Source organism: Rhamphochromis sp. 'chilingali' (assembly GCF_963969265.1).
Source record: "Rhamphochromis sp. 'chilingali' genome assembly, chromosome: 15".
NCBI classification, from domain to species: domain Eukaryota; kingdom Metazoa; phylum Chordata; class Actinopteri; order Cichliformes; family Cichlidae; genus Rhamphochromis; species Rhamphochromis sp. 'chilingali'.
The window spans coordinates 31,075,279-31,102,054 of NC_137942.1; the positions used below are offsets into that span (position 1 = coordinate 31,075,279).

The following is a 26,776-nucleotide window of genomic DNA, read 5'->3' on the forward strand; positions in this document are numbered from 1 at the left end:
AGCTATGCTCCTAAGCAGAAGGACAACATAGAACTACCACCTATGAATTTATATTGCCATATGAACATATGTTTCTAAATATTACTCAAAGGGATAAAGTAAGTTCATGAAATCCAAAAAATAAAAGGCAACTTAGGCAACATCTGAGTCTCTCCTGACTCTCCTGACTGTCAGTAAATATGAAAGACATTCTAAGTCCTTTGGATACAGAGTTATCTATGTATTCTAACTTATTCTCACACATAACGTCAATAATGACAGCAGCTGGTTGGTGGACTATAATTTCTGTCTTTAAGTCATCAGCATTACAGCATAAGCAGAATATGAAAGACTAACAACATTTAAGATGGTCAAATTGTTATGCATCCACAACACCACTATTATTCCTTCTGTAGGGCCAGGTGTTAAATCCTGTATTTGGTTGTGTGCATCATCCTTGACAGCTCACAAACCGTTTCCTAAAATATTTTCTGGTTAAAAACAAATGTACTTGGCTGCTTATATTTATTTTTATCAATACATCTTTATTTCAAAAAGGTGTTGAAGCAGATTTTCAGTGTCTTTTCTCTCTGTCCTTATTCTCCTCCATTTTTCTCCTTCTGTTAATTTTCTTCCCAACTTCTCTTTTTCCTTTTCTTTTATCTTTCCCATTCCATGGTCATGTCTGTTCTGATTGTAATAACTCTAAATAATAATAATAATAATAATAATAATAATAATAATAATAATAATAATATATATATATATTTTTAAACCTAATAAACTATGACAATCAAGTGGACCAGTATAGGATTTAGGACACGGCCCCCTGGAGCCTAGATGGTGGTGGTGGTGAAGATGAAGACTGAGGTTTGAATAGAGCTCTGTCTGAGGTGTCTGAGGTGGAGATGGGGAGGAGGCAGGCTGCACAAAAAAAGTCTAAAAAAAGAACAATGGAGAGCTGAGATTTAAAGCATGCGAAGCAGAGGCTAATTGGCTCAAAGCAAAAGGGTGAAAAGATGATTGGACTAAAGTAATGATGTCAGTATTGAGATTGACAGCGTGAGAAAGCAGTAGACATGTAAATAGAAAAGCAGCTGAACACCCAAGAAAGCAGGCAGATGACTGATGACTGATCTTACTTATTGAATTTATGCATAAGCTTCATTGCTAAAGTAAAAACTTGTACCTTACTGTAAGAATATTAACCTAACCAATTAAACATATGTCCTGAATAGGAGAATTCAATAATCAAATGTGGATAATGAAATGTTTTATTTGACCCCACAGTTTGCCTCTTTTACTTCCTCCTCTTCTTCAACATGCTTCTTCCCATCAGGCTGCTTCACCCATTGTAGTTTGAAGACTCCACTCAGGCCATGCTCTGTCAGTCTCTGTCTGAACTGTGAAACATAAATGCTTCATTAATATCCTGTTGAATCTTTAAATATCTCTGATTAATGAGACTTGTCTGTGGGAAAACGTTTTAATAAATCATTTACCTAGAGGTAAAGAAAGAGCTTCATCACTTGATGAACATGTAATTATAATGATGACATTTAAATATCACTTTCTACACATTAACAAAACTGTACTTTAAGTACATTTTCAGTAAATAATGTTTGTTTTTCAATATTTTAGTTGGCTTCTATAAAAAGATTATTACTAAACTCAGTTTTGTATTTTTAGCAGTAAGATTTTACTTTTCAAATACTGGACTTTTCAAATAAGCTTTATTGTGCAGTTTGCCCAGATCTATGAATAAAAAAAGTGACGAAATGAAGAAAACGTGTAAAATATGTTGCCTTCCTCAATGCACACCACAACTGGAGGCAAATCCCCTGTGCCGTGCATAGGTGTGGTTTCCCCTTAGGGGTTCACGAACGGTTTCCACCTCTATTCTGATCTTTTTTTATGGTGAGGTGTTAATTGGTATCTATTTCCCACTTACGATTCATATCTTTATGCTCAGTCAAAATAAGACAGTGTTAAAGGCTCTGACTAGCTTCACATCCATGAGGCAGTCTTCAACTCACCCACCCCCACTGCTGCTGTTCCACCTCTGACACTTCACACCTCCTCTACTCACCCTGCTCACTCCTCTCCATCCCCAACAACAGCATCCAAAACAACTCAACACAAGGCTCCAGCCTGTCTTTCTCACCACCCAGGTTAGGAGGGAAATGAGGAGGATTAAAGCCAGGAAGTTAGCGGGTCCAGATGGTATCAGCTCAAAGGTTGTCAGGTCCTGCGCAGACCAACTGTGTTGGGTGATGGAGTGCGTCTTCAACCTGAGCCTGAGGCTGGGGAGAGTCCCACAGCTCTGTAAAAACCTCCTATGTTGTACCAGTGCCAAAGACCTCATGCCCCAAGGACCTCAACAGCTACAGGCCAGTGGCTCTGACATCCCACCTGATGAAGACCCTGGAGCGGCTGGTCCTGGCTCAGCTTTGGCACCTGGTGATCTCATCACTGGGCCCTCTTCAGTTTGGCTACCAGCCTGGCATTGGAGCGGATGATGCCGTCATTCACCTCATGCATCGTTCCCTCTCTCACCTGGAGACCGCTGGGAGCACTGTGAGAATCATGTTCTTTGATTTCTCCAGTGCCTTCAACACCGTCCTGCCCACAGTCCTGAAGGACAAGCTGGAGAACTCAGGTGTGGACCATCACCTCTCTACCTGGATTTTGGACTACCTCATCGACGGACCACAGTATGTGAGAACTCAGGGCTGTGTGTCGGACAGGGTCGTCTGCAGTACGGGGGCCCCACAGGGAACGGGAACGGTTCTGGCTCCGTTTCTCTTCACCATCTACACTGCAGACTTAACCCACAACTCCACCCAGTGCTTCCTGCAGAAGTTCTCTGATGACTCTGTAATAGTCGGCCTCATCACTGATGGGGACGACAAGGAGTACAGAGATCTGACCCTAGACTTTGTGGAGTGGTGCCAGCTGAGCTACCTCCAGATCAACACTAATAAAACCAAGGAGCTGGTGGTAGACTTCCGCAGGCACAAATAACATCCAAGGTATGGACATTGAGGCTGTGGACAGCTACAGGTACCTTGGTGTTTATCTGAACAATAAACTGGACTGGACTCACTCTCATCCTAAAGTCTCAAGAAGACCTTAAGCATTTCACTTAGATGTTGAAGACTGCAATGCAGTATGCACTGAACTGTCTCTGGTCCTTGTTGCCACTTGCAATACAGGAAGTGGCCCCAGATTTCAGTTTTGGGCACATATTTTGTGATCTGCTAACTGCGTTAAATTGAAAAATGCTGAGGCACCTGATAACATTTTGAATTATCATTATTTTTATTACTATATTCATCTATTTAAAAAAGATTCATTTCATGTCGGTTTTGCTGTCAGTCTTATTTTTGATATCACATACCTGTTATAAAGACTTTCTTTGAGTAAAACGTTTATTTTTTTCATTATAGGTAAATATTATTTGAAACTCAGGTATGACCTTTTCCAAGATTTCCTCCTCCAGGTCCTCCATTTCCACAGAGGGGTCAGTTTTCTTCAGCTTAATCTTCAGCACCTTCCTCTCCCTGAGTGCTGAGTTTATAAAAAAAGAATGAGGGAAAAAAAATGCTGTGATGTAACGATCTTCTGAGACTAAAGAAAATATCAGAATATATTAAAAATACAGTAAAATCAGAACTCACCAGTATAACAGACAAAGTACCAGTTTTCACCGCAACGATAGTTGACCCACTTGCCTTTAAATATAGTCCCACATGCATCTGTGGCTATCTTGGATGGTTTATCAGGAGCCCAGTTGTGTAATAACTGTGCAGTTCCATCCGACCACTTCCAGGAATTTCTGTATAGTCCAATCCACGTGTAGGAACTCACTGTTATCTTTTTCAGCTCTTCATTCTCAGATTGGTTTCTCACACTGGCAAGGTCAGTGTGGTTCTTTCTGCAGTAGCTCTGAGCATCCTCCCAGGTGTTACTCATATTCACAAATATGAAGCGTGATGTGTCTGAAAACATTTGAGCAAAGAAACATAAGTAAGGGTCTAACTTCACTGCTCAGCCAAAGAATGCAAATGAGCTATACATCTGTGTTACTTATTCATCACCTCCATTTGAGATTACAATGATAGTCATGATAATAATCAGGACACTGATATACAGTATGCATATTGTATTTAATTACTTTTATTGTAGCAGAAGAATGGCAGTTGGCTGTTGCATTCTACATCTGCCCATTTCCCATTTTTAAGCATTGCTGCACAAACTTTATGGTGTCCTAAACCATTGGGTTCCTCATCATTCCACATCCTGAACTCAGTCTCCCCTTCACCATAGTAATCCTGGTTTTCCAGAGACCACTTCCATGCTTCAGTGTCAGGTATAAGTCCAATCCACACATTAGAAAACCCTTCTGTGAGGTTCCTCAGTTTGGCCAAGTCTTGCTCATTATGTACAATGGCTAGGTCAGTATACTTGTTCCTGCAGTATTCCTGAGCTCTGGTCCAGTCTCTTCCATATTCAACAAGGTTGTAAAGATGAGGAAAATAGCCAGGTAAGTAAAACAGTCCTGTGGAAATATGTGCACACACACACACACACACACACACACACACACACACACACACACACACACACACACACACACACACGCACGCACACACACACACACACACACACACATAATTAATTTTTTTAGTTTGGTGTCTTTAGTAGCAAAAACAGCTAAAATGGGTGACATGTCAGAGTGCAGTCAAATCACTGACCACAAATGTGCGCTTCGAAGCATTTGAAAACAAACTCAATTTATAATTTGTGGTCAAAAAATCATAGACAAATGCACACATTTTGTTTTCTTTGTGCAATTAAAACAATGAAAATAAATGAAGTGGAAATAAATAATTCAAACTGACCTGACAGGAGCATCATCATAACTGTAGTCTCTTTCATGATGCAGTGTTAGACACACTGTTCCGGTATGATATTTTCTGTGGGGGAAGTAAAAATATATACTGTAACAGTACCGCACTGAAACTCATAGCTTAGTAAAGGGTGTACTATGTATTGTACACTCAACAAAAATATAAACGCAACACCTTTGTTACTGCTCCCATTCCCCATGGGATGGACGTAGAGACCTAAAATTCATTCCAGATACACAATATAACCATCCCTCCCAAACAGTGGTCACAAATCAGTCCAAATGTGTGGTAGTGGGCACATCTGCTATATTGAGATAATCCATCCCACCTCACAGGTGTGCCACATCAGGATGCTGATCTGACATCATGAGTAGTGCACAGGTGTACCTCAGACTGCCCATAACAAAAGGCCACCCTGGAATGTGCAGTTTTGTCTCACAGCAAAATGCCACAGATGCCACAAGCAATGAGGACGCATGCAATTGGCATGCTGACAGCAGGAATGTCAACCAGATCTGTCGCCCGTGCATTGAATGTTCATTTCTCAACCATAAGCCGTCTCCACAGGCGTTTCAGAGAATATGGCAGCACATCCAACCGGCCTCACAACCGCAGACCTCGTGTAACCACACCAGCCCAGGACCTCCACATCCAGCAGGTTCACCTCCAAGATCGTCTGAGACCAGCCACCCAGACAGCTGCTGGAACAATTGGTTTGCACAACCAAACAATTTCTGCACAAACTGTCTCAGGGACGCTCAACTGCATGCCCGTCGTCCTCATCGGGGTCTTGACCTGACTCCAGCTCGTCGCCGTAACAGACTTGTGTGGGCAAATGCTCACATTCGATGGCGTCTGGCACATTGGAGAGGTGTGCGCTTCACGGATGAATCATGGTTCACATTGTTCAGGGCAGATGGCAGCCGAGAATGTCCCAGTTCTTGCATGGCCAGCATACTCACCGGACATGTCACCCATTGAGCATGTTCGGGATGTGCTTGACCGGCGTATACGACAGCGTGTACCAGTTCCCACGAATATCCAATAACCTCGCACAGCCATTGAAGTGGAGTGGACCAACATTCCACAGGCCACAATTGACAGACTCCATGCGACGATGTGTTGCACTGCATGAGGCAAATGGTGGTCACACCAGATACTGACCGGTTCTGGGTCCCCAGACCCCCAATAGCGCAAAAAACTGCACATTCCAGGGTGGCCTTTTGTTGTGGGCAGTCTGAGGTACACCTGTGCACTACTCATGATGTCAGATCAGCATCCTGATGTGGCACACCTGTGAGGTGGGATGGATTATCTCAATATAGCAGATGTGCGCACTACCACACATTTGGACTGATTTGTGACCACTGTTTGGGAGGGATGGTTATATTGTGTATCTGGAATGAATTTTAGGTCTCTACGTCCATCCCATGGGGAATGGGAGCAGTAACTAAGGTGTTGCGTTTATATTTTTGTTGAGTGTAGATAGATCAAAAACTTGATTTGTGAAATAGTAACTATAGCTGGGAAATAATAAAGAAAGCAAAACATTTGTCCAGATTGTACTAGGAAATGGAAATTGAAGTTCAGTTCAGAAAATGTATTGTCAGTGACAGGTTTAGTTGGATGTGTGTAAAAATCAGTCCATAGAATAAACACAAATAAAACATATCAAAGCTAATGTGAATACAAAAAAAGACAATATGAAAATGATGTGTTGCAATGTTGTGATAATGTCTGAATAAAAGCAGAACAAGAACCATAAAATTCAACATTCAGGACGTGGCTCTGGCATTATAAATCTATTTAAATACATTATGAATATAGTAATTATAAAAACCTTTGTGGATATGTTCATCTTCTCTTTTGTGGCTCCACTTACAGTTTTGGACTAGCGCTGGGTATCGATTTGATTTCTATAACTGATTCGGTTCTGAATGACAAGGTCCCGATTTAATTGGATTCAATTTTGACTCAGACAGTCAGAAATATTATATATTCTGATCATTTATCAGTACATATCCATATTTTTAAATCTAAAACAAAGCTGACACTTGTGAGACTCAGAGGTGCAAGCATCACAGCAGATGCCGTTGTGTCAGAGTAACTGAAGTAAAGGATAAAACACAGAAAAATATAAAGGAAATTTTCTGGCCTGGCTTTTTATAGCCGATAACCACCTTAAAAATATTCTGCAGTAGATCAAAAACTGAAGAAATCCATGAATCAACATATGAACATTACCTGATGCCGCTGAAGTGAAGCAGAGCAAAGTTAGAGAGGTTTTATTAGAAACACGGCTGAGCGTTTTGCAATTTGGCAGAATTTGTAAAAGTTTACATTTCTTCAGTGCTGAACAGCAGAAATTAGGCTTTCTTGTCTGCAGTGATGCGGATGCTGCACCGGTCTGTTTCAGTTTCAAGTTTTATTGTCGTGTACAGATAAACAGTGTAGCCACATTTATCCATAATGAAAATTTTTGGCTCGTGCTCCTCAGCCTTACATGAGCATATAGAGAGTGTGCAGTTTATTAAGGAGAAAATAACAGAATTTAGCAGTAGTAATAATAATATTAATAACAATGACAAGGAGAAAAGGAGAAAAACAAAGTAATAATATTAGAGAATTAAGACAAGGTGGTATTTACAAGTTTGTGCAAAGTTGTGCAACGAGCATTTAAGTGGCATTTGTTGAAGTGGTAGTGTGCAAAGTCCTGTAATTGTAGCGAGTGTGTAGTTGTGTGTATGGAATGTCAGCAGTTCAAAAGTCTGATGGCTTGTGGGTAACTGTCTCTGTGTCTGGTAATGTGGGTCTGGATGCTCCTGAACCACCTGCCGGACGGCAGGAGTGTGAAAGGTCTGTGGCTGGGATCAGAGAGGATCCGCTGCGTCTTCCTCATGCAGCGATGTCTGTAGAGATCCTGCATGGCTGGCAGTTCAGTCCTGGTGATGCACTGTGCTGATCTCACCACCCTCTGCAGAGCTTTACGGTCCAGAGCATTACAGCTGCCGTACCAGATGGTGATGCAGCCAGTCAGAATACTCTCAATGGTGCATCGATAGAAGTTTGTAAGTATTCTGAGGTTCATGCTGAATCTTCTCAGCCGCTGTCTTGCTGCCTTTGTTAGCACATCAACATGGTGTGACCAGCTCAGAGCCTCGCTGATGTTGATGCCCAGGAATCTGAAGCAGCTGACGCTCTCCACCTCTGCTCCTTCGATGTGGATGGAGGTGTGGCCTCCTCTCTGCAGTCTCCTGTAATCCACGATGAGCTCCTTGATTTTGCTGACGTTAAGCAGCAGGTTGTTGTTGCAGCACCATGATGTCAGGACTCTTACGTCTGCCCTGTATACCGCCTCATCTCCATCAGAAATGCAGCCGGTGATGGTAGTGTCGTCTGCAAATTTGATGATGGTGTTGGACAATGTTCCCTATAATTTTTATCATAACTCTGGTTTTACGTGGCCGATCAACACAATTTGAAAACTGGTATAAAGTTCACACTTTTTCTGTCAATTGTTCCGTCTCTCCTGCTCACATCTCCAATGGTTGTACACGTTGTCATTAACGTGGCTTCACTCCACATCAGTCACGCCGCTTTGCTAGCTGTCATAGCCTGTCAACGATGTTGATTAGCTGCGTGTATACGAATGTAAATCGCATTATTGGCTGGACTATGGGATAAGGTGGCATCGTTCTAATCCTATACGGGAGCAGCCAGTCACTTACTGACTAACACTGCAAAACAGAATTGTTAAAATATTATTAATTTCAATTCAGGTTAGATTTTTTTGTGCGCAATGCAGATTTTCTGAGTGCAGAGACCGTGCCAGCAGTGCGCAATTGCGCACACGCGCAGCTTAGAGGGAACATTGGTGTTGGAGCTTTGTGTTGCTGTACAGTCGTGGGTGAACAGCGTGTACAGCAGGGGGCTGAGCACACATCGCTGGGGGGCACCTGTGCTGAGTGTGAGTGTGGATGAGTTGTTGCTGCCGATCCGAAACAACTGAGGTCTGTGTGTCAGGATCCAGCTGCACAGGGAGGAGCTGATGTTCAGGTCATGGAGTTTCATGACGAGTCTGGATGGTATGATGGTGTTGAAGGTGGAGGTGTAGTCTATGAACAGCATCCACACATATGTGTTTTTCTGGTCCAGGTGAGAGAGGGCAGTGTAAAGTGCAACTGCTATTGCATCGTCTGTAGATCTGTTGGGCCTGTAGGCAAACTGGAACGGATCAAGTGAAGCAGGGAGTAAAGATGTGATGTGAGCTTTGACTATACGCTCAAAGCACTTCATGGCAATGGAGGTGAGTGCTACTGGGCGATAGTCATTTAGGAAGCTCACATTCATTTCCTTAGGGACAGGGATGATGGTGGTCCTCTTAAAACATTTTGGGACAGCAGACTGGAGCAGGGAAAGGTTAAAAATGTCTGAAGACACATGCTCATCAGGTAGAGAAGCAGTTACCTCCCTCACTCTGCCGCTGTTTCCCTTGTAGTCTGTGATGGTCTTCAGACCACTCCACATGTTCCTGGTGTTGGAGTTGCTGTAGCAGAGTTCCACCTTTTCTTTGTACTGCCCTTCTTTAACCTTCTTTATTGGTTTCCTGAGTGTATACCGGGATGTTTTGCATTCACCTGGGTCTCCGTATTTAAAGGCTGTAGTCTGTGCTCTGAGCACTGCGCGGACCTCTCCGCTAACCCACGGCTTCTGGTTGGCATAGGTTCGTACAATAGCCCTCGGTACAACGTCATTGGTGCATTTGTGAATAAAGTCTGTTACGTAATCAGCATAATTGTTGATGTTGTTGTCAGCAGCGGATTTCCCAGTCTGTGATGCTAAAGCAGTGACGCAGGGTGCTGTCTGATTGGTCGGTCCACCGTTGAACTGAACCGTCATGGGCTGGTCGCTTTTCAGCCTCTGCCAATAGGCTGGCAGCAGCAGAACAGAGGAGTGTTCTGATTTGCCAAAGGCCAGTCGGGGTGGGCTTTGTAGGCATGTGCGTACAGAGTGTAAACATGGTCCAAGGTGTTGTGACCACGGGTTGGAAAGTTTACATGCTGGTAAAACTTCGGCAGAACTTTCTTCATGTTGGCTTTATTAAAGTCGTTAGCCACGATAAAAGCAGCCTCCGGGTGTAACGCTTCATGCCGGTCGATAATGTCAAACAGTTCGTCCGGTGCAGAATACCGCTGTAAACTCCCTGGGCAAATAAAAGGGTCTGCATCTGATCATGAGGTGTTCAAAATCAGGAGAACACCCTGACGAAACTGTCTGTACATCAGTACACCACCGTTTGTTGGTCATTACGCACATGCCACCTCCCCTACATTTACCTGAGTCCTTTGTTCTGTCCCGGCGGTTAATGGAGAGCTCCTCAGGGACAATGTGAAATGTCTTTGTTTGTGAAAACAAAGACATTGCAGTTCTTAATGTCCCTTTGGAAAGTTATCCTGGCCCTTAGTTCATCCAGCTTGTTTTCCAAGGACTTTATGTTTGCTAGAAGAATGCTGGCAAGCGGGGTGCGATGTCGTCTTTTTCTCAGCCTGACCCGAATCCTGGCTCTTTTACCCCTTTTTCTCCGGTGTTTCTTCTGCCCAGGTAGCAAAGGTGAGTCACCACCATTCACAAAAAAGTTGGTTTTTGAGTTTTGTCGAATGTTCAGGAGAGTTTGTCTATCATAGGGGATAAAAGCATCACAGGCTGCAAAGAAACTAAGAAATAACATAACGAACATAAGAAGAATGCAAAGTTGAGGAGGACACCGAGCGACGGCAGCCATCCTTACTGGTGGCATCTTCAAAGATAAAGTTGTGGTGAAGTTGTGTTGAAGAGGGAGCTGTGTGTAAAAGCAAAGCTCTCAATTTACCGGTTGATCTACGTCCCTACCCTCACCTATGGTCACGAGCTGTGGGTAGTGACCAAAAGAACAAGATCGCAGATACAAGCAGCGGAAATGGGCTTTCACCGACGGGTGCCTGGCCTCTCCCTTAGAGATAGGGTGAGATGTTTGGCCATCCGGGAGGGACTCAGAGTAGAGGCGCTGCTCCTCCACATCGAAGGAGCCAGTTGAGGTGGTTCAGGGATCTGACAAGGATGCCTCCTGGGCGCCTCCTGGGTGAGGTATTCCGGCATGTCCCACCGGGAGGAGGCCCCGGGGCAGACCCAGGACACGCTGGAGAGATTAAATCTCTCGGCTGGCCTGGGAACGCCTTGGTATTCCCCTGGATAAGCTGAGGAGGTGGCTGGGGGGAGGGAGGTCTGGGCTTCTCTGCTTAAGCTGCTGCCCCCGCGACCCGGCCCCAGATAAACAGAAGGAGATGGATGGATGGATGGATGGATGGATGGATGGATGGATGGATGGATGGATGGATGGATGGATGCATCAGATCTGCAGTCATATGTTCCGGACATTCAGGTGAAGAGAGAAGCTTAATTGTGAACTACTAACCTAATCTGGTGGTGAGTTGGATCAGGTGGCAGAGGGATGATGGATAGACCTGGCGTGCCTAAATGTATGGTGAGAGTGTGCTGGGGATGCATGACAGAGGCTCTGGTCCACAAGATCTTCAACTCCTACCTTCGGCAGAGCTTCAACAGCATTCTGAGGGAGACTGGGGACAAATGAACCATGTTCAGCACCTCCATTGCTAAAGGAGCTGCAGCCACAAGGTGGTTGGTGCCCGTCATGGTAATAATCCCTGAACCAGATGGTGGACACCAGAGGTGAAGGGAACATCAGGTTGAAGGAGTCCGCTCAGGCTTGGGTAGCCCATGGGCCTTCAGAGGCAGCTATAGGTACCGACAGTTACCTGGTCTCTCAGGCAGTTAAATCATTAGTGGCAGGGCCCCTAGGGAGGAGGAGGTTCACGCTAGTTTCCTGAAGGCTCTGGATATTGTAAGGCTGTCTTAGTTGACATGCCTATATACCTTCTAGTATGGGGTTGGACCCCCTTTTGCCTTCAGAGCTTTGTGGCATAGCTTCAACAAGGTCAGTGTTGTACCTCAGTTGTAACAAGTGGCTATTCGATTTAATGTTACCTTGCTATCAGCTTGAAGTAGTCTGTCCATTCTCGCCTGACCTCTGACATCAACAAGGTTAATTTACCCAGAAAAGCTGCTGCTTACTGATTTTATTTTTTTTCAGACCATCAGTAAATCCTAATTGTCTGAAAGAATCCAAGTAGATTAGCAGTTTCTGAAACATTCAGACCAGCCTGTCAGGTATAAACTACTATGTCACTCTCAATCACTTTTATTTCTGGTGCTTAATTTGAACTTCAGCAGGTTTTCTTCACCACGTCTAAATGCCTAAATGCTGACCCTTGATTGGGTGATTAGATATTTATATTAACAAGCAGTTGAAGAGGCATACCTAGTAAAGAGGCTGCTGAATGTATTTAGTGTGACTTTACTGGACTATAAAATCAGAAGTGCTAAAGTAGCAATTAGAAGTGTCTCTATTAAAAAGAAAAACCCTCCATAAAGCTCGGACATCTTACAATTCATCGCTGATTGAATATAATGAGACCAACCAAAGGTTTATTTTCAGCACTGTAGCTAATTATAATTGTAAGCTGACAAAACGTCAGCGCTCAGTTGATCCTATAATTTAAATAACAAACAAGCCTTATTTGTCACATACACAATCATACAAAGTACAACATGGAGTGAAATGTTTTGCGTCCCTGCTGCAGATGTAGCCACGCCATTCCAGGGCTTGGTTTTTAGCATGGGGGATTTAGCCAGGACCCTTACTGGAAACTGGGTGGGAACTGAACTCCCGCTCCAAAGGTGTGTAGTCTTATCACTACATTATCCAACTATCACTAGTTCTGGCACTTCATGAATTTGTTTCCAAAGAACATTTTAACCATCAAAAAAAATTCATAACCTCCCACAGATAAATCCTTTACATCTTTAATGCTACTGATATTTATTTGACTCTTTTTCTCTGATTGATCTTTCTTAATTAACTTCAACAATCACTTCCTCCAAGCCATCAACATGTCTGTCAGAGCCAAGTACAGGACTGCTGAAAGAAGTACTCCCATTAATTAATGAGAATAATAATTAATCTGAAGTAATCACAATACTGAAGCAGCACTAGTGAAGGTTACAAATGATCTTATGGCCTCTGACTATGGACTCATCTCTGTGCCTGTGTTAGGAGACTTGGGTCATTGACCCAGAGTTTTGAGTTGTCATTGCTGTTGAACTTTGATTTTGCCCTTATTCATCATTTCTAATCTTTTGGTTTCTTTGTTAGAGTACTGCCTTCTGGTTTCTGTCTGTGCTCGTAGTTGCTCCATGCCCTCCTGGGTTTTAATTGCACCTTAGAACACACATGCATCAACACTACAATGAGCGGGTGGAGGGAGGTTTGGAGTCTTCTCTCACCCCCGTTCTCTGCGGCCTGCTGGAGCGGGGGGGCTAGGAGGAGGAGTTGGCCGTCCGACTGCGGTCTGGAGTGTGGGGCCTCCCTGCTGCCCCTCTGTTGGTCTTCCTTGGTCTCTTGTGTTCTGGGGGCCTCTGGATGTCTGGAGTTTTGATCTCCTCCATACCTGCTTCATACCCTGGAGGACGGGGCTGTGGCTCCCCACACTCCCTAGCAGATCGTTACACGGAGAAACCTTTGGAATGCAAGCATGCTGATCCACACAGGTATGCACACAGGTGTACACACGGGTATTCACATACGCGGACTACAGCTTTCTTGGCTGCTGCCTCAAAGCACATTGTGCGCTGTCTATCTTGCGTGCTGCACAATATCATTTATTATTTTGTATCTACTGATATCTACTGCTAGCTAGTTTATTGTGATGGTGCCGGTTTTTTTTATGCTGCTCTTTGTTGTTTGCTTTCTCTTCTGTTTTTTTTCTCCATACAGGTGACCCGGGTGTTTTGTTTTTTTTGTTTGTTTTTCTTTCTTTCTTCCCCCCCTTCTCACCGTCTCTTCTCCCCTTTGGTTTTCTTTCTCTCCCTCTCTTTCTTTCATTCTTTCTCCCTGTCCTATCCCCCAGTCATGTCTGTCCCGTTTGTAGCAACTGAAAATAAAATAAATTCATAATTATAATAAAGGTCAATCAAATGGACCAATATGGCAAGGTCATGATGATCCACTTGGTAAAATAAATCCGCTTGGCATCTTTCTTGGCCTTAAGACAACAATTCTGATGGCTAAAGATCCAAACGGGACACAAGAAAGGAAAAAAAAAAAAAAGGAGACTTGGGTCATTGACCCAGAGTTTTGAGTTGTCATTGCTGTTTAACTTTGATTTTGCCCTTATTCATCATTTCTAATCTTTTGGTTTCTTTGTTAGAGTACTGCCTTCTGGTTTCTGTCTGTGCTCGTAGTTGCTCTGTCTCCCCTGTCAGCTGTATCCCCTTGTTAAGTCCGCATCTCTGTGTTATGTTTCCTGTTTTACTTTAAAAGTCTGTGTCCTATGTTAATGTATCTGGTTTTGCTTCCCTTGTCTCACTAGGCCTGATTTGTTCCAGCTGTGTTTTCGTCCTGTCTCTCATTCCCTGATTGCTCCCTCTGTGTATTTAAGCTCTGTGTTTTCCTCTGTCTATGTTGTGATCTACCCTCATTTCATGCTGTGTGGTCTGTCTGCTTGTCAGTTCAGTTTATTGTTATTTTCAGTTTAGTTTTTGTATTTTTAGTTTTGTTAGTTCTCTGTCTGCCATCTAGCAATAAATCAAAGTTTGAGTTTACTTTCTGCCTCAGAGTGTTTGTACATTGGGTCCTCCTTACCACCACTCCTGCCTGCACACAGCCTACACATGACAGCCTGTCCTGTTACTACTGTAATTCTACAGACTGAGCTACCTCAGTCTGCTGAGCTGACAGCAGAAAAGGAACTAAATTCCTCTCTCGGTTTTTTGTACCAAATTTATTATAGTTATATACAATTAATTCCAACATCCGATATTTAAAAAAATCTAACAAAATTAATAATAATAATAAAAACAGTTCTCTTACATTTTGAAGATTTTTATTTGCCTATATGTAGATGTTTCCATCTAACTTGAAACAGAAATAACTTCTTATCTAAAGAGAAACCAAGAACTAAAAGCAAAGATGACAAACTCAGAAGCACTAATTTAAACAGGGGACAAAATAAGTCTTGAACATGAATACTATGACAAATCCAAAAGAATACATCATGAATCCATAAAACACAAAGCCACAGGTCAACAACTCAGGGACCTTAAGTATGCCAAAACTTGTAAACAGTGCCACTGATGTCACTTGTGTAACTTGTTGGTAAGTGGCATGATCAGTGGTGTCAAAATGAGACACCATGAGAAATAAAAAAGTTGAAAAACCTAGCTGGCGGGTGCTCATTAAAAATGTCTTTAAAAAAAAGAACACTACCAAAATGATGTTGAATTTAACAGCAGCATCTGAGAGCAGATTGAAGCATTCATTACACGATTTAGGTAGAGTCATCATGACACTCGAATTTTAAATCAAATCAAATCACTTTTATTGTCACATCACATGTGCAGGTACATTGGTACAGTACATGTGAGTGAAATTCTTGTGTGCGAGCTTCACAAGCAACAGAGTTGCTTTAAGTTAGATTCAATATCAATACCTAGGAAAATACCATCAATACCACAGCGAAGATCTCACCCTCCAACAGCTGAACGTGAGACTAGGAAGCTTGACAAATAGGCGGTGTAACAGGTGAATGGCTATTTAGACGCTGTACCAGTCTGTCATGGTAAAGAGAGAGCTGACCGCAAAAGCGAAGCTCTTGATTTACCGCTTGATCTAAGTCCCCATCCTCACCTATAGTCACAAGCTTTGGGTAGTGACTGAAAGAATGAGAACGAGGGTGTAAGCGGCAGAAATGAGCTCTCTCCAAAGGGTGGCTGGCATTTCCCTTAGAGATAGGGTGAGGCGTTTGGCCATCTGGGAGCAGGGAAAGATAGATGGATGGATTTCTCCTTTCCTTCTTGGGCTCCTTATTGAATCCAGAATCAAATTTAAAACCCTTTTCCTGACATAAAAGGTCTTAAATAATCAAGCCCATCATATCTTGTTAATACTACTTAGTACCATATCACCCTAATAGAGCAGTTCACTCCTACTTGCAGTGTTGGGAAGGTTACTTTTAAAATGTATTCCATTACAGAATACAGAATACATGCCCCAAAATGTATTCTGTAACCTATTCCGTTACTCAATGACAGTAACGTATTCTGAATACTTTGGATTACTTAATATATTGTGGCGAGTTCAGACAAGGAGGAGACGGAGGTATCGTTTGGTCTTGCTTCCCGTGAGCTAGCCAGGGAGCACAGCCGTTTATTACATTTGCAGAAGAACACACTGCCACTAGCTAACTGCTCAGCGCGGCAACCACAACACACATAGGGCGCCCTCTGACCCCGGAAGGACACACCGTCGCAGCGAGAGGGCGTCACCCGTCACCATGGCAACATACACAAAACATAACTGTACAAGCAGAACCCCGAACAGCCCTGACCCGCTACAATATTATCATGCTTTTTACAACAATGTGAATGTACTATTGCTGTGTGATTTATTACTATTACTGAAGGTCCACGACTCTGAACTGTAGTAAAGGGACCTCTGACTAATGCTGGGCTCACACTGTGCGATTTTTGGCCCATTTTGAGCCGATTTTTGAGTCGTGCGATCGTTTTGGCGATCGGCCCGATTTTGGCCTTCATCGTGCGTCGTGCATCGTGTAGTATACGTGGGGTAACGAGAAGCGATTGACACCTCACGACCAGCTCCCGATCATCAATCGCTTGGTCGTGAGGGTATCACCGCAGTTTGCCACACTGCGCACGCGCAAACACAAATGTCAGCGAAAAAGACGGCGTAGCACGGCAGTGCAGCGTGTGATCTGGACACAAGCGATGGAGGCACAACCTGTAGAACCATCCGAGCCCTTTCGATGTGGCCTCACAAAATTATCACGACCACAACAACCGTGAAAATAGTTGGATCGACACTGCTGCTCAATCACAGCTGCCTGACCAATGTTTTTCATTAGCAATTTAGCAAAGTTGATGGTGGTGGTGTGTCTGTGTGAGTGAAAGACGGAGAGGGAGAGCGAGCGACAGAATTTCTGTTATAACCTTCATTTTTATGGACGCACAGTGTGAGCACTCAGGTCGCATCAGAGCATCGGGCCGTATAGTGTGAGACCCTGCATCGTGACCTATGAACTTCTAACCCCTGCGAGTCAATCGTACAGTTTGAGCAGGAGCTGAATCGCGCGACTGAAAAAATCGCACAGTGTAAGCCCAGCATAATACGGCGGGGTCCCTGTCGGCTGGTAGCCGAAAAATAGCTCTACTTTGTTGTGTGGGTCAACTTTTCTTGCGACAGACAGAGAGAGGCGTTGAAAGGCTGCTCCAACGGAACTTGTTGTTTTCGGAGGAAAACACGAACACAGCGTACAGTCGAGTCTTAATAGCTTACTTACAACTGGGCTCGTCAGGCACTCTTCTTGGCTGCAGTGGTTATTATTATATTTACATGCTTCCAGCTCCCGTTTTTGCTCGATGACTGCTCGTACCTTTCCACTCCCCTTTTTCTCCCTCCTAGCGCTCACAGACACATAACGTGTATGGCAGTCCATTCTCCCAGCAGCACGGACTACACTGAACATGATGCTACATTCTTTAGAGCTATGCTTGTAGCATTCTGCCTGTTAGCTTAGCACAACAACAACGAAAAGGCGCTCTCTCACCCAGGAAACACACAGTCGCAGAGAGAGAGAGCGTCGCCCTGTAACCATGGCAACCGTAACGCTGCCGCCTGGAACAACAGATCGTAGCTGTCAAACAAAACCCAAACAGTCCTGACCCGCGACAAAATGAAACAGGAAAGTACCCCAGTGTATTCCATTTATTTCAACAAAGTAACTGTATTCTGAATACCACCTTTTTAAACGGTAACTGTAACGGAATACAGTTACTCATATTTTGTATTCTAAATACGTAACGGCGGTACATGTATTCCGTTACTCCCCAACACTGCCTACTTGTAGGGTTGCCAACTCCCTGAAAAATAAATAAGGGACACCTCGTGGCCAGGGCCGGGCAACCCAGTTGTCTTCACCCTTCCCAGTGTGGTAGCTCTTTTTTTGTGTGTGTGAAATTATTTTTTAACCATTTGACTTGAATTTGATTTAAGCAGATGCATATTCTTTGTGATATGACCATATGGGAAACAAATGATCATTTAGCCATTTATTTTTAGCTCAAAATGACAACATTAACACAGTAAAACAGGTCTCTTTCTTAAACAGAAGCCTGTCATGCTTAACTTTTGAGAATATAAGTAAATCTTTCTTTAAAAGAACTCTGTCCTGCTTAACTTAAAATTATATAAATTAATAGAAAGCAATAGAACGAAAAATATTCTTGTAACAGTGCACATATAGTGCATTTAGTACAATTGGCTTCAGTTGCGGTATTATTTCAGCTTTTCTAATGCTAATCAGCTGCTCCTGTTTGTAAACCCACTTGTTCCCATGATTACGCACCTTAACTCATCATCATTATTCATCTATGTATTACTTTTATGTATTATTCATCTATTTGTTGTAATCATCCATCCTTGCAGTTGTTTATTACACAAAATAAATGATATTATCACACTTCTGGCCACATAGCGCTGATATTCACTGCACATGCCCATATTAACCTTAACCAGAGGGTTTAAACAACAAACCAGTGTTTACATACCATATCTGCTTCTGCCGTGGCCTGGTGGACAAAAAATTGGTTAAGGGTTCCCCGAGCTTTCACGCCCCTCATGTTCTTCTTGTGCCCACCACTAGAAGCATGCCTATGGAAAAAGTGCGCCGGCACACAGTGCAGTGCGCTTTATAGGTGTTATCGTGCACTTTCCCAGCCAGGTGTTTTCCTTTTCCCAGTCCTCCCTGTACTTTTGCAGCCTTTTTTCTTTTCTTTCTCTGAGGGGAACAAACATTGCTGCTCTAACGCTGGGCTCACACTGTGCGATTTTTGGCCCATTTTGAGCCGATTTTTGAGTCGTGCGACCGATTTGGTGATCGGCCCGATTTTGGCCTTCATCGTGCATCGTGTAGTATACGTGGGGTAACGAGAAGCGATTAACACCTCACGACCAGCTCCCGATCATCAATCGCTCGTGAGGGTGTCACCACAGCCGCTCACACTGCTCATGCGCAAACACGTAAACATCGGTGAAAAAGACGGCGCAGCACGGCTGTGCAGCGTGTGATCTGGACACAAGTGATGGAGGCACTTGTAGAACTTTGGAAAGCTCATCCGAGCCTTTTCGATGTGGCATCACAAAATTATCACGACCACAACAACCGTGAAAATAGTTGGATTTACACTGCTGCTCAATCACAGCTGCCTGATCATGTTTTTCATTAGCAATTTAGCAAAGTTGATGGTGGTGTGTCTGTGTGAGTGAAAGACAGAGAGAGCGAGCGACAGATTTTCTGTTATAACCTTCATGTTATGTTGGCACAGTGTGAGCACTCAGGTCGCATCAGAGCATCGGGCCGTATAGTGTGAGACCCTGCATCGTGACCTGCAAACTTCTAATCCCTGCGAGTCAATCGTGCAGTTTGAGCAAGAGCTGAATAACGTGACTGAAAAAAATCGCAGTGTCTGCCCAGCTTTAGGTGTACTGTCATCCGAGACGTGCACCGCAGTGTCGGCGTTTGTTTCCCTGTTGGCCATGCTTGTTGTTGTGGTCATCTGTTGTCTTCCGGTATTTTCTCCGCAAGCGACCTTTCCTCGACCAATGAGATAATCTGAATTGTCATACTCGAATTGTCATAAGTGTGCTGTCAGCTCATTGGTCACAAAGCAGGAGAGGGTCTGGGAATTATGTTTTCAAACAAAGCGTTAATTCCATTAAAAGTTATAGACTACTTTTGATTCTCACTGTATTACGGGACAAAGTGCGTCCCTTATTAGCTCAATACGGGACGTGTTCTTTTGTTTCGAAATACGGGACGATTCCGTTTTTTAAGGGACGGTTGGCAACCCTACCTACTTGTGATCCCTATTGTATTTAAACATAACTGGAAGCAGAGCTGGAGGATGTTATAAATTAAATCAAGTCTAAATTTAACATTGAGCACTATGTAACACTGTACTATTCATTGGATTGTAATTATTTGCATACCATAGTCAAAAAACGGTTTTGGTGTCAGAGAAAGAGGAAGCCAAGTGAATGAAGACATGAAATCATGTAGAAATGAGGAAGGCTGAAACACAATCGGCTAACTGTAGCAGTGATCGCAATGTTGCACTCGTAGTATGGCACTATAGTTGGCAATGCCATTTAAAAAGTGGGGGTTAGCTCAGCTGACGGCAGGACGGGAACACTTTCCAGGATTTATGCATTCAAAACTCACTTATCACAAATCCAAAAGAACAAATCATGAATCCATAAAGCACAAAGCCAGAGGTCAACAACACCAGGAGTATGCTAAAAACTGTAAACATTGCCACTGATGTCACTTGTGTAACTTGTTGATAAGTGGGATGATCAGTGGTGTCAAAATGGTAAATGACCTGCATTTGTATAGCGCTTTTACTTAGTCCCTAAGGAACCCAAAGCGCTTTGCACTACATTCAGTCATTCACCCATTCACACACACATTCACAAAAGCTGAAGATAAATCTAGTAGGACTATATTTATCCAAAATGCATAAGAATATCATTAGTATTTTTTAGTAATGCTGTTTCAGTGCTGTGGTTTCACTGGAAACCAGCTTGGAATTTGTCCAAGATATTAGTTACCACTTGATTATTGTTATTGATTATTAATCAAACCAGGCTGAGTGTGGTTAGCAACTCCTTCATGTGAAGGTAGTGAACCTGGGGATTTGTGTCTCCATGATAATGGATGGGATATGATCACTGATTCAGGGGTTTGGGTTGACAGCTGGGGGTAATCAGGCTTCTACCCCATTGAGAATTCATGAGCATAAACTATTAATCCAATTAACCAAGATGTCCAAAAAAGTAGGTGTGGTGATGTGGACGTGAGAAAGGAGAGCTGAAAACCTGGCTGTCAGGTGCTCATTAAAAATGTCAGACTAAATGGTTTTCTTCTGGGAAGAAAATACTGGCTGTATCAAAAATTACACATTTGTGGTCGGACCAAACTCCCTTCATATGAATCAGACATTTGCAGGGAGTTTATAGACTGGCCAAGATTAAAACCCAGATAAAACCTAGATGCACTTAGTTAAATGACTTGGCAATATCAAGTAATTCTGTGACAGTACAGTTAGAAGGATCGCCAGTATGTAAAGAACACTACCAAAATGATGTTGAATTTAACAGCAAAGAGCAGACTGAATTTATTACATGATTTAGGTAGAGTCATCATGTGCTAGAATTTAAGGTTCAATATCAATACCCAGGAAAATACCATCAATACCACAGCGAAGATCTCATCCTCCAACAGCTGAATGTGAGACTGGGAAGCTTGACATATAGATGGTATAACAGGTAAATGGTTAATTTGCAGTAAATGTAAGAAAACAGCTGTATGGAGTGTGAACTGAAAGATTTCTGGAGCATCATTCTATACATACATGTCTTGCAAGAGTAAGGTTATTTCAGTGGGCCTCATTTACTAACAGTGCATACACATAAATCTGTAATTTATCAATATTTTACTACTTTAGGATTACATTTACAATTCCTTCTTATGAACAAATGACAAAAATGACTTTGACCATCACTTGCAGTATAATTCCTTGGAAACTTTGGCAGTGGGTTTCTCACCTGAGGCTGACAGCTCCTTGTCCTCCACCTGTTTTCTTCTTTTTTCTTGTAATCTGACTTTTTTTTTTCACATCAGACTTTCTGATTCCAGGCTTTTAAAATGTTTGTCACTCCGTGGAAACTCTTTGGAAAGTTGAGCCTCAACAGTCAGACTTCCCCCTTATTTCCTGCGGTGGAGCTGCAGGCTGGAGATATTGTATAATGTTTATTTATATAGCAAAATGGGGGCGGGTCAGCATGCAGATAGTATGCAAGTTAGCAATAGGAGACTGCCTTGTGCAGGGTGGTGAGGACATAGTATGCTGGCATGTTTCAGAAATCCAGTGGTAATTTTTCATGCAAACTTTTTTTTCTTTTCCACGCAGAGCACAGGCGAGTTTAGAGCCTTTGGGCGATGTGCGCAATCATCATCAATCTTATTTGCCAACTCGTCTACTGCATACAGGAGAGAGCGAAAACTGTCCGTGTTGTTGCTCATGATGTTACAGTCTCTCACAAAGAGGCTGGTTAGTCACCTAAATGACAGTTTCTTGGGTGCAGCAGAATGGAGATGCTGAGAAACAACTGAAAAACAGCAAAAGTTCAAACTTGTCTGGGGACGTTGTCTGCCTGCACACAGCCTACACATGACAGCCTGTCCTGTTACTACAGTAATTCATTATTATTATTATTAGGTTGTTGTAAAAGTCCCTAAAAAGCTGCACTAAGAGTACTTAAAGGGACTTGAAAGAGCATATTTCTCCTTTTCTTCTTTGGCTCCCTATTAAATCTAGAATCAAATTTAAAATCTGTCTCCTCACATGCAAGATTTTTAATAATCAAGCCCCATTTTATTTTAAATTCCACTTAGAAACTATATCACCCTATCGTATTTAAACATATAACTGCAAACAGAGCCATCAACTGCAAATTATATGTAAATTCAGGACCTAGAGGATTTTTAAAACAAAAATAAAACCAAGTCTGAATTTAACATCGTGCACTATGTAAAACACATCAGCAAATTTGTGTTTAGACTAACACTGCACTACTCATTGCTGTGAGGTTTCTTTGCATGCTATAGTTGTGTGCAAACAAAGGTTTTGGTGTCAGTCAACTACTTGACTCCCTGGTGTAACTCTCAAATGCACTCCTAAAAGTACATAGCATGTAATCTGGAGCTGAAATGGTGTCTCAATAATTTAGAAGATCATCATTTAGCTTGGAAAGCCAGATTGCTGATCTATATAAACGCCCTCCGTAAAACTACAAGAGCAGAGGGGGGCTCTGTATTTACATGCATGAACGCTGGTGCAACAACAGGACAATTATAAACAGTCACTGCTCCCTGAATCTTGAGTACATGTCAGTAAGATGCCGGCCTATTTTTCTACCAAGAGAGCTAACAGTAGGGATCATCACGGCTGTGCACATTCCACCCAACGCCAAAGTAAACTGGATTCCAACCTGCTGCTGACCTTGTACCACTTGTTAACTACCATAAAAGTAGTTAACAAGCATAACGGATAAAAATGTACCAACGCACACCAAATATTAACTAGGTGGAAAAGCAAGATTAAATAAATAAGTCTTCAGCCGTGATTTAAACAGTGGCATAGAGTCAGACGCCCGGATAGATTGTTCCATAAGACTGGGGCAGCTACAGCAAACACACGGTCGCCACGAGACTTCAGCCGAGAACGAGGTTGCTCCAGAAGAAGTTGGGTAGCAGATCTAAGTGCTCTGACAGGAGTGTGTAACCTAAGAAGCTCATTGAGGTAGCTCGGCGCCAAATTATTGATAATTTTGTAAGTGAAAAGTAGTATTTTAAATTGAATACGGTATTTAACTGGCAGTCAGTGCAAGCCAGCAAGAACAGGAGTGATGGAAGAAAATTTCCTGCTACCTGTCAAAAGGCGTGGAGTGCATAATGTTGAAGTTCCAGTAGTAAGGGTGAGGTGTCTATGATGTGTTCAGCAGTCTGATGGCCTGATGGAAAAAGCCGCCTCTCAGTCTGCTGGTTCGGGACCGGATGCTGCAGAACCTCCTTCCTGAGGGAAGTAGTCTTAACAGTTTATGGCTGGGGTGACTGGAGTCCTTGATGATCCCCCCCCCCCCCCCCCCCCCCCCCCCGCTTTCCTCAGGCAAAGCTTCCTATAGATGTCTTGGAGGGAGGGAAGCTCACCTCCAATTATCCGTTCAGAGCACCGCACTACTCTCTGGAGAGCTTTGCGGTTGTAAGCGGTGCTGTTGCCATACCAGGTGGTGATGCATCCAGTGAGGATGCTCTCAATGGCACAGCAGTAGAAGGTCCTGAGGATGCGGGGGCTCATGCCAAATCTTTTCAGTCTCCTGAGAAAGAAGAGGCTGTTTTGTTTATGTGTACTGACCATGTGAGATTCTCAGCCAGATGTACACCAAGGAACCGGAAGCTGCTCACTCTCTCCACAGCACCTCCGGAAGTCCACTATCAACTCCTTTGTCTTTGCGACGTTGAGGGTGAGATGGTTGTCTTGACACCAGTGGGTCAGGGCGCTGACCTCCTCCCTGTAAGCCGTCTCATCACCGTTGGTGATAAGACCCACCACTGTAGTGTCGTCCGCAAACTTCACAATGATGTTGGAGTTGTTAGTGGCCGTGCAGTCGTAGGTGTAGAGTGAGTACAGGAGAGGGCTCAGTACACACCCCTGTGGAGCACCAGTGTTCAGTGTGATGGGGGATGAGGTGATGCTGCCCAGTCTGACCACTTGGCGTCTGTCAGACAGGAAGTTAAGGATCCAGCTGCAGAGGGAGCTGCTCAGTCCTAGATCCTGCAGTTTCCTGTCCAGCTTTGAGGGAACGATGGTATTGAATGCTGAGCTGTAATCCACAAACAGCATTCTCACATACGTGTCTCTCTTCTCCAGGTGTGACAGGGCAGTGTGTAGTGTCAGGGCTATGGCATCATCAGTGGACCTGTTGTGGCGATATGCGAACTGTAGAGGGTCCAGTGAGTCGGGTAGTGCAGAGCAGATGAAGTCCCTGACCAGCTTCTCGAAGCATTTGCTTACGATGGGGGTCAGGGCTACAGGTCGCCAGTCGTTCATTGAGGAGATGGTGGAGGATTTGGGTACAGGGACGATGGTGGCCATTTTGAAGCAGGCTGGGACTACAGACAGAGAGAGGGAAAGGTTGAAGATAAACACTCCAGCCAGCCACGCATGACTTGAGGACGCAGCCGGGAATCCCGTCCGGACCAGTAGCTTTGCGTGCGTTCACCTTCTTGAAGCACCTCCACTCATCCTCCTCAGACACAGTGTGCGCACTGACGTCATCCACGGTGCGCCTAACAGCTTCCAGATCATTTACTCTGGCAATATGGCAAGAAGGCCATCACTGCTTCAAGCACTGCCTATATGATCTGGTCAGAGAGCAAGGACAGCAAGCAGTCCTCTGCCCTTGAAGAAAAGACATCTGCCCAAGATGAAGAAACTTCCTCTCCAGAAGATGAGGGGACAATCTCCAAAGAGGCTGACTGTATCACCACTGATGATGAGTACTAGCCAGTGCCTGAATCCTCTTCTTTGGGGGAGGACTGGGGTTGGGGGGCATGGAGGTGGAGGCCGAGCAGCTGATGGAAAAGAACATAGGAGCATTTTCTGAGACCGAGGAGCCGGTGACTGAGTGGATCCCTCATGAAAGGAAAACCATGTGGGTCCCACCACTGAAGAGAGACTGCTCTACAATCCAGTGCCCACTGGTATCAAACCAGGGCTCAGCCTGTATGCAGTTTCCTGCATTAGCAGCCTGAGATCTACTTTTTGATTTTTTATAACAAAGGAGATCTTTTAGCTGCTGTGCACCCTTACAAACCTGCACGGGAGGCGAAGGTGTGATGATTGGAGGATTATAGATGAAGTGGAGATGTGAGCCTAAACCAGAATAAAGCAATACATAGCATGTTGGATGACAACACTGGACGTTCTCAGGAAGTAAAAAAAGGCATGGGGTTCAGACTCCAACTGACGGAGGAGCTCCGAGGACGACGTCTTTCCTTTGGTCACCTTGGCAGAGGAACCCCTCAGATGAAAACTGGCACAGGGAAAACAACCCAGAGCTTCCTCCCCAGCTCCTCCAGTTGCAACAGAGGAAGATTTTGTTGTCTGTCTTTGGCTTCACCAAAACTACCACAGAAATATCCCACATCCCAAAGCAACGGAGGAATGTGCTTCTTTTGACAGCAACACACAAGGAACCAGCAGTCAGTGATGGGGAATAAAGGATGTGTGAAAGCAAGAAGCAATCCTGGACTACAATAGGCACAAATACAGCTTGGATAACTTAGAGGATGTTGGCACCTCGAGTTGTTGAAGGAAAACTAACTGATGGCTGATGGCTCTTTTCTCCAATTTCCTGGATGTCTTGGGATACGATGCTTTGTCCCGCCGGAAACAACTTCACTGAAGTGGGGGAGTCATCTACAACCTACAAATGAAGAGTGATGCTGGGAGAGTTGGGGCACATGCTGGTGACCTCAACAACTGCAAGACACCCTTCTCCTTAATTCTCAGCCACTTCTGCCATTGATCTCAAGATACAGTAGTCTGAACCAGAGTGTGACCCACACCCCACCAACGAAACGAGAAAGTGCAAAAGGTGCACCTCCAGGATTGGAACAGAAGCCCCTTGCACCAGGTGTAGAAAGTGTGCCTACAAAAACCACTCTAATGTGGTTACTACATCTTGCTGCTAATGAGGATGCACACAGAAGCACACACTGGAATATAAATTTCAATCATTTTATTGGTCATTTCAATGGTTATTGGGTCATTAAATTGCCTTTCTTGCCACTAACACACCATGTGTGATATTCTTTTTGGCCATTCATTCCCCCCCCCCCCCCCCCCCCCCAAAAGAAAAAAAAATAAATAAATAAATAAATAAATAAATAAATAAATAAAGTGAAAATAAATCATTGTTACAGTTACTGTTACTGACCTGCAATGATGATAAAAAAAATATTAGGTTTCATCATTCATATGCTAAAAAATGTGAACTTTATTACTATTTTCCCCCAAAAGCGTAGTAATAATACATAATCTGACTGGTATTCAAAGGGTATAATATC

At 43.6% G+C, this 26,776-nt stretch overlaps 1 protein-coding gene across 4 annotated transcripts; it reads right to left on the minus strand.

The window, feature by feature from the left end:
- Nucleotides 1-763: 763 nt before the first annotated feature.
- On the minus strand, nucleotides 764-19,485 carry LOC308411325 (putative C-type lectin domain family 20 member A). 4 transcript variants are annotated; one of them, XM_080905212.1, is made up of 6 exons: nucleotides 18,633-19,485; nucleotides 4,884-4,958; nucleotides 4,157-4,540; nucleotides 3,660-3,980; nucleotides 3,458-3,549; nucleotides 764-1,382 (listed from the first exon to the last, which is right to left on the minus strand). In XM_080905212.1, the coding sequence occupies exons 2-6, from the start codon at nucleotides 4,918-4,920 to the stop codon at nucleotides 1,254-1,256; spliced, it is 963 nt and encodes a 320-aa protein (XP_080761338.1). In that variant the 5' UTR covers nucleotides 4,921-4,958; nucleotides 18,633-19,485; the 3' UTR covers nucleotides 764-1,253. The 4 variants fall into 4 exon arrangements, with proteins under 4 accessions (XP_080761338.1, XP_080761339.1, XP_080761336.1 ...); XM_080905213.1 differs by lacking the exon at nucleotides 18,633-19,485 and adding an exon at nucleotides 17,366-17,658 and having other exon boundaries at nucleotides 764-1,377; XM_080905210.1 differs by lacking the exon at nucleotides 18,633-19,485 and adding an exon at nucleotides 17,366-17,658.
- Nucleotides 19,486-26,776: the final 7,291 nt, after the last annotated feature.

Bases quoted from the DNA above. Each gene is read 5' to 3' on its own strand.
- LOC308411325 (XM_080905212.1), bottom strand. From the start codon at position 4,920: ATGAAAGAGACTACAGTTATGATGATGCTCCTGTCAG. The intron at 4,541-4,883 runs GTCAGTTTGAAT...ATATTTCCACAG, and splicing joins TATGATGATGCTCCTGTCAG to GACTGTTTTACTTACCTGGC. The intron at 3,550-3,659 runs GTGAGTTCTGAT...TTATAAACTCAG, and splicing joins GTACTTTGTCTGTTATACTG to CACTCAGGGAGAGGAAGGTG.